The sequence below is a fragment of the Anguilla anguilla genome, chromosome 17 (assembly GCF_013347855.1).
Source record: "Anguilla anguilla isolate fAngAng1 chromosome 17, fAngAng1.pri, whole genome shotgun sequence".
Lineage (NCBI taxonomy): Eukaryota > Metazoa > Chordata > Actinopteri > Anguilliformes > Anguillidae > Anguilla > Anguilla anguilla.
In genome coordinates, this window is record NC_049217.1 from 17,541,216 (window position 1) to 17,549,327 (window position 8,112).

An 8,112-nucleotide genomic window follows, 5' to 3' on the forward strand; every position below is an offset into this window, starting at 1 on the left:
GGAGTTTATAGATATGTCATGAGATTTTTTTAAAGTATTGCGGTAATTGCGCTTTTTTGGTTTTTGAACACGTTATGCACATACAATTTCCTGTGTGCATTGCATTGCTAAGATACTGTATTACTCATCAGGTGACGAGTCCTCTCCTGTCACCCCCCCCCCCCCCCCCCCCCCCCTACGAAGGGAGGGATTGTCACCCTGTTCTCATGTCCTCTTCTGGGTCTCTGCGAGATAGCAGCGGGTATATAAACCCCCAAGGCTGAAGAGAGAGGACAGAGACTAGCGTTTGGAAGACCGACGAGAATAAAAAGGCGACATCGAAGCAATAGAATCAAGACAGCGAGAAAACCAACACCTGTTTTACAAAACACCTGTAGCGCAAATCCTGCTTCCAAAAGTAAGTAAATGATTGATTATATTTAATTCGTTATTTTTTAATATAATTTCAGTTATGACTTTAACTAATAATACAATTCTAATACAGTCAAATATGAGTTATAATGACGCGTCGTGTCGCAGTTTTGAACTTTATGCACTTTGCGGCTAAACTAACCAAAATCAAAAGGTGAAATTTGTCCGGATCTTATAAATTGAAAATGTCAAATATCAGTACTCAGAGACTGACTTGGCCGAAGAGAACCGTTCGTTTTGATAAAGGCTGTACCTCTACCACACAACCTCGTGTAAATGGAGAAAGCGGTTGTTGTGCGTAATCGAAATCAGCACCATGGAGAGCTCCACTGGGCTGACTATCCCGTTCAACCCAGGAAAGCCGAAGTTACTCACAGTTCCCCCCGGCGATCACGCTTTAGCTTGCCAGAAATACGAAGTTCTCAATTACAAGTACTTAGTTATTTCTGCTTATATTTGCAAGATGCATCTCGTCACGTTTGGCACTTTTGAATTTGATTAACCTCGGAGCGTTTTTTGAAACTCAATAGTGGCACTTACTGGGATTAGTGATTCGGCATCATGTCTTTTGTGGTCGGAATTTCGAATAGAATGTGTTATTTTAATCTTTGAAAGCGTATTATCAGCGTCTAATTGTGTCAGTTAGCTGAAATATGACACTTAAATCCAATGAACCGATCCCCATATCTGGGAAATCGTATTCGGCATCACATCTTAGTGCATCCTTCCTTCAGCGTTTTGACTTGGCGATATAAAAGTAGTATCATTCCATCATCAAAACTCATCTCGCACTATGCATTTAACAGCTAATTTCAGTTAAAGAATTTAGTGTATAGGCTACCTCATAGTATTATATTGTAGGCTACTACCTATGAGCCTTTTATAGTTCATACAGGAAATTGAATTGATTGAATATTGTACATACTAAGTACAATATTCAATCAATTCAATTTCCTGTATGAACTGTTCTGTTGAGCCGATTTTCTCGTACTTGGAATGTATCACTAAAAAGTTGCAAAAGTTCCGTTGTTGCGTCGATGAGTGAAGGATTGTCGGCGCAACAGGTGGACAGTGAACGTTTTTATTTGTCTATCCTAAATTGTTGACTAGTTTAACAAAACTGTGGACAGTAGAGGTTTCATATAGAGTTTTCACAGCACTTCGTTGCATTATAATTTATCTTAGCACACCTACTTGTAGCAGATTCTCAATTGGTGATGGACTAAGAATCGTTTAACGTACATATTGCCATTGCTCTCACTGTAGATGGCCGTAGTGCTGAAACCCTGGACCGTCCTTGTTGCCCTTGTCCTGTGCTTGTTGGTGTGTTTGGGCACCTTCGTTGATGCCTACCCGCCCAAACCGGAGAACCCCGGAGAGGACGCTTCCCCCGAGGAGCAGGCTAAATATTACACTGCGCTCAGACACTACATCAACCTCATCACGAGACAGAGGTAAGAAAAGCCTTTTCCTCTCTCTAAATTCTCTCATGGACCTCTCGCATCATATTTATATTTTTCTCATGTAAAATATTCTTGTTTATATTCCTGTTTAAAGGTCGCATTTGGCGGATGCGCAATTTATTTATAAAGAGCAAAAAATCCTCGCAGTCGCAAGAATATTGAATACATTTTGTTTGCATACTAATATCGCTGACAATAAAATGAACAGTTCTTCGTGTTTAACCAAACTTACGAGCGTCACGCGGTCTAATTTTCGCTATTCATAATTCATTAATTGTTTCTTCGTTGATTATTGACAATGTTCCCATGACAAAATGGTCAATTAATGAAAACTTATTCCGTAAACATCTTGAGAAAAAATAAAAGGATTAAGAAATCTAATTAGGGTAGAATCTAACATTTGGTTGTGACCTAATATATATTGGCATCTTTCTAGCATTACATTTCATTGATGAACGAGGTTAAAATAAATGTCCACATAGGAGTTATTTTTTAACATATTTTCTCAAAAACCTTGTAGTTTTTTATGTACATTGTGTAGGCAGTAAAGTGGAGTTTTCCGGTATACTCACTAAAGTCACTACATGCACTGCTACAAATAAAAACGTCTCTCCGTACTTTATATATACGAAGGACTAAATCTGGATGGATAAGAGGCTTGAACGCAAGTGTACTGAATCTAATGAAGAGTAGCTAGGAACTAGGTGTGCATGCTACCATACCCCCAAAAAATACAAGGGAGAAATGCATAATATTGTATTATGTAATACGTAATACATTCAGTATGCTGTAGTTTGTTTTAATTTCTACCAGCTAAACTGCAGAACTGCCTCACAGTGCGAATGTTTCTGCCCGTGTGAGACCTGTTTGCTGTTGGGGTTGGTATGTGACTCAATGAATTCCGTCTCTCTCTCACTACATTTCCGGAGCCATTGCTAAGAAAGGCAAGAGAATACAAAAGCCTTGTTCATTTAAAGCAGGTGTGTCCAATCTTACCCATGAAGGGCCAGTGTGGGTGCAGCTTTTTGTTTTAGCCCAGCACTACGACATGCTCTCCTATTTATCCAGGTCTTGATGGAAGACCATGATCAGTTTATTCTTTGATTCAGGTGTCCTAGTGCTGGGCTAAAACAGAAACCTGCACCCAGACCGGCCTGTTTCGGATAAGATTGGACACCCCTGATTTAAAGCATGTCTCGGTGGGGTGATGGGACACAGCGCCTGACGGGGGAATCCGTCCCACTTTCAGGCAGGGTGTCTGGAAGGAGGCGTCCTGTAACGAGGAGCGCTCCTCCTCACCCATTTGCAAATTGGCAGGAGAAGCGTGTGACGGGCACATCGATTTACTGCCATCAAGAAACCGAACAGACAACAGCGCTGAAGCAGTAGCTATTAAGGGCAAGTGCTTGCAGAGAAGCCAGCTACTATTAGAGGCCTTATCGTGTCTTTATGGACATCTCTCCATCCCAGGGGACTGAGTAAACCTTCCGGGCCTTTCTATGGTGTCAGAGGTGTTAGATTTGGTCTTGGCTCATTAACTTTGTTTTCAGCTACCAGTGGGAGAGTACTGAAGAAGAAAATTGTCCTGGTACTATGATGACTATCCAGTCTATCCTATCAAAATGACTTGATTTTTTACCCAGAATTCCTCCCGTCACTGGCTTCACATTCAGACCGATCGTGTCTCGGCTGAGCAGCTTTCATTGTTGACGTGGAAATGTAGCTTTTTATAAATCTACGGCAGGGGGAGACGGAATGCATTGAGACAGTGTTCATTTGAGTGGAGCCACACGCCTACCCCAACAGCAAACAGCCACCCACAGGTCTAATACATGACAGCTGTGGACCGGGGAACCGCCGGGAGAGCAATCATATCAAAACAGCTATTCACACCCCGTGAATACTGCATGAATAAAATGTCTTTCAAAATAAAACAACATTTAAATCCTGAAGTGTGTGGCCCTAAACGGCCACCTCGAGAGCTTATGCCATCAGCTGGTTCTACTTAAAGCGCCACCATTGTACCACCCACCTGGGTGATGCACAGCAGCCATTTTGTGCCAGAGTGCTCACCAAACACCAGCTGAGGTGAAGAGGGAGAGAACAATTTTTGCCAGTTAAAATGGGGGACGATTCGGCGGCACTGGGGAACCCCGTTCTTTGTGATAAGTGCCATGGGATCTTTAATGGCGACAGTCAAGACCTCGGTTTAACGGCTCATCTGAAAGACAGAGTCACCTACAGCACAGCGTCCCCATCCCTGTGCTGGGTTTCATTTGACCAGAGGGAAGATCGCCCTCCACTGGCCCCCCAGTGCAACCGCTTCAAGCATCAAATGAGATTTCCCAGGACGTCCCAGAAGCATTGAGAATTTCTTCCTCAAGAAAAGAGCCACAGAAAATAATTAGAAGCATGTAGGAAGCATGTAGCGCCTGAAGGCCGGTAATCACTCCTCCATAGCGCCGTTGCTTGTAAGATCCGCCGGTGTCCTGCAGAGGATCGCGGGACGGGGGCTCCCATTTGCGTGAGCGCTCATTTTCGGGCGTTATCTAAAGGCCAGCAGGAAGGCAGTAAATACGATTAGCCTCCAGTCTGGACGGCAGAGTAGACTGATGGCCTGGGAGCAGATACCGGGAGGGAGACATTGTGGATGTGACCGTGCGCAGATAAGATCTCCAGGAAGCTCCATTAACGGGACCGAGAGAAACAGAGCCGCCTAATGGCATCATTTCCGCCAGCCTGAGGCTTCTCCCACACCGCCTGTGCCAGGCTTGATCACTCTGGTCATGAGTGTGTGTGTCTGTGGGTGTGTGCTGTCTGGGCGTGTTGAAGTTTCCGAGCACGTGAGGCTTGCACCTCTTGTTATCTGTTTGTGGCACCAAAGGGCCATCCACCTTGGGCCACAGTCCTCTTGTTAAAAAATAAGAAAGTGGTGCTTCAAATGTTGGCTCTGTGCTGGCATTCTCCAGCCCCAGCTTCACTTGACCTGAAGCTGTGGGATTTGGCATGGCGAATGCCATGACTGTGCGCCTGCTAATAATATCAGTTAGTGGGCTGGTGTCAGTTTATCACAAAAAAGATTCCTGAGTCTGATTAATCAGTGCAGGTATGGTCACATAAGGAAAGAGAGCAGTAAATTCTTATCCCTTCCCGAGCTGTAAATTCATATCCCCTCCAGGGCAGTAAATCCCTAACCCCTCCAGAGCAGTATATTCCTATCCCCTCCAGAGAAGTAGATTCCTATCCCCTCCTGAGCAGTACATCCCTATTCCCTGCAGAGCAGTAGATTTAAATCCCCTCCAGAGCAGTAGATTCCTATCCCCTCCAGATCAGTAGATTCTTATGCCCTCTGGATTAGCCTCAGACTGGTGAGCAGCTTCAGAGAGCAGACAGATTGGGTCAACAGGTTCTGTTATTCATTAAGGTGGCTGTACCAGCCACTGTGTCTGCAAGTTGGAGAGTAATGTGTTGGTATCTTTCACACATCTGGAATATGAGTCAGTGTGAGTGGATGTAATGATCTACCGCAGATGTGTCAATAAAGACAGTTGTCTTATTAAGCTGCTTAGCTGCTCATGTACAGTGACCCTTCTCCTGCCGCTCGTCTCCTGGTGTGAAGGTATTAACACAGGATCTTTGCTCTGCCTGTCCTGTGATGTCTTTTGGAATGACTCTGCCTCTGGTCTTCTCCAGGTGCCATTTGATCTCATGAGTTTTGTCTTTGCTACTGTAGTCCATCGAACTGCATCCTTTGCTTGCCTCTCATTTTCAAGCCTGTTCGAAGGATCAATGCCCCTTTTGTTTTTTTATTTTTAATTTTGTATTGATGCTTTTATTTTCTGAATCTTTCCCAAATTTCATTATTTTACACTTTTGTCTTGCCTGGGCACTAACATTGTCTTCATAATACTGCAGACTCTTTCTTTCTTTAGTTGACACCTTCCATTTGCTCTAGACACTGACCTATAGGAAGAAACTGAAGTGATGTAATATTTAGAAAATGAGGTAATGGCACTAACAATCTTTGAAGAAATGTTACATTCTCTCACTTCTTTGTGTCAAAGGTTTCACATTTTTAGTTAGCGCTATTTGAAGAATGGCAGCAGGTCACCCAAACACCACAGAGTGACGTCGGAGGATTGATACGTCAGGTTCTCACGGCTGAGATTCGGTGGTGATCAGTCCTGCTTTTCTCCCTGACAGGTACGGCAAGAGGTCCTCCCCCGAGGGAGTGATGTCAGAGCTGCTGTTCGGAGACAACTCAGAGCACAACCAGAGATCAAGGTAAAATCACAGAAAGACATCAAAGAAAATCAAAGAAAGGAAGACGCCCAGTCATGGGAGTGCAGAACCTGTAGATTATTAGTGTGGCCGGCATTGTCTGTTCTGATTGTAAAAAAAGAACATCTGAAAGCTGGTTGGACTGCAGAAGGACGAGCTCCTCTCTGGGGATATGCAGCCTTTAATGCTGTCCAGGTAATATGTGATAGATGAAAAATGACATAATTGGTTTTTAGAGACTATATAGTCCGGCCAGCGTGGTCTGAATCAAAAAGCGATCAGTTTATTTCCTTTTCATGATTCCAAATCACAACAGCTCTGAGCAAATGGTATCAAAGCAGCAGAGCTTCTCTGTCTGTCTCGCAGCCTGCCTCGTCCGATTTTTCAGAGTTATTACAGCTTTCCAGTCCCGCCTCGGGCCTCTCTGGAGGACCGGGGTACGGGGGACCTGAGGAACAGGGCCGCCGGTGCGTTAATTGGAAAAGAGAGCAGCTCATGAATTTTTCACACTCTATACAAAGCTGTGAGGGCTGCGGCCCCCCAGCACGGCGGCTCGTGCGAGGGAACCAATCGTCTCCTGGAGATGACTCACTCTGCGGGCGTCGCGGGGTCCCGGAGAATGTGGGCGTGTCTGAACTTCTCCTCGCTCTGACGGAACGGCGCCAAGAGGGCCGGCGGCGGGTGCCCCGGGGGCAACCGCCGCGGCGTCCTGAGAAGGGTCAGCGCCTCGCCTGGCGCGGGTTTTAATGCTGTTTCTCCTCTCCTGCAGATACGACGACTCCTACATGTGGTGATCCCCGTCCTGCCCCCACAACACCCCCCCAAACCCCCCCACCCCGATCCAGCATTCTGTTCCTGGTGACCCCTGTGCTGAAGGAGTCCACAGGTCGCCCCTGGCAACAGCTCCCGCTCAGCCAAATGACCATCAACGGACCAAGGCCTGCCACTCGACGCATGCAACCTCTCTTCTCTCTCTCGTTCTCTCCTTGGCCCCGCCCTCTCTCCTGCCTTCTCTCCAATCACTCTGCTTCCTCTCACACAAAGATAATTGTACATAATTTATTACTGAGTAATGATAGAAAACTAAATTGAAAAAAGATGAAATCTTCTGTTTAAAAAACACCATGTCAAAATGAGAATATTCTTTTTGTTTGTACTGTATAAATGCTTGTGTGCAATTAAAGTCTGATGGATGATTCAGACGGAGAGGCCTCTTGTTGTTGACTATAAGGAGTAATATTACCTACACACTGCTGTTCCCAAATGTGATGTTTTATTGCCAGTAACGGATAGTGTTTTGACAGCACCAGTCTTCATCGTCTGAGGTGAAAATATATATAAGTTTGCCCATATATTTATGTATAGCACTTGTATTTTCATCCTGTGATTCAATGAACAGCATGTGAACTCACATTATTTTGAAACATGGGAGGTATGATAATAATCATAGAAGTTTCCATACTAAATCTAGTAGAAAAGGCAGAATATGCATAAAATATTTGAGCCAATATTTAATTTGTTAAATATGTGATGACTATTGAAATACATTTAATCCTGAATAAGAGGAGCCATTATGCTGTACTATATTTGGAGTTCCAGTGACAATGTGGCCCAATAAATGAATAATGGATCCCATACATGGGCAGATGGTTCCATACTGTAGTATAGCCCGCCCTCTTGTGGACAGTGAACAGAATGACTGCTTTTGTTCATTCATGGAAGTCAGTGCTCCTACCCCATTTCTTTAATGCACAAGGTAACGACAGCAAATACACTGCCGGGAAAAATACTGTGAACGATGTTACGGCAATTACAGGACCTGTCTCCAGTCACCTAATCCTCTGCATTCATATGTAAATACACGCTTTCATCAAATGTCAATCTGATATATTTGGTTGGCAGCCTACTTAGTTGGTTAGTAAAGTACCCAACAAACTAGGTTCTGGATTGGTAGCAA

General features: G+C 44.4%; 1 protein-coding gene across 1 annotated transcript; it reads left to right on the forward strand.

Annotated features, from left to right (window-relative positions):
- The first annotated feature begins 241 nt into the window (after positions 1-241).
- Positions 242-7,361, forward strand: pyya (peptide YYa). The gene is made up of 4 exons (XM_035398101.1): positions 242-397; positions 1,678-1,865; positions 6,078-6,158; positions 6,925-7,361. Exons 2-4 carry the CDS (start codon positions 1,678-1,680, stop codon positions 6,947-6,949), a joined length of 294 nt encoding a protein of 97 aa, XP_035253992.1. The 5' UTR covers positions 242-397; the 3' UTR covers positions 6,950-7,361.
- The last annotated feature ends 751 nt before the right edge of the window (positions 7,362-8,112 follow it).

Coding starts and splice junctions, on each gene's coding strand:
- pyya (XM_035398101.1), top strand. CDS start 1,678: ATGGCCGTAGTGCTGAAACCCTGGACCGTCCTTGTTGCCCTTGTCCTG. Junction 1,866..6,077: donor AACCTCATCACGAGACAGAG/GTAAGAAAAGCC, acceptor TCTCCCTGACAG/GTACGGCAAGAGGTCCTCCC. Junction 6,159..6,924: donor GAGCACAACCAGAGATCAAG/GTAAAATCACAG, acceptor CCTCTCCTGCAG/ATACGACGACTCCTACATGT.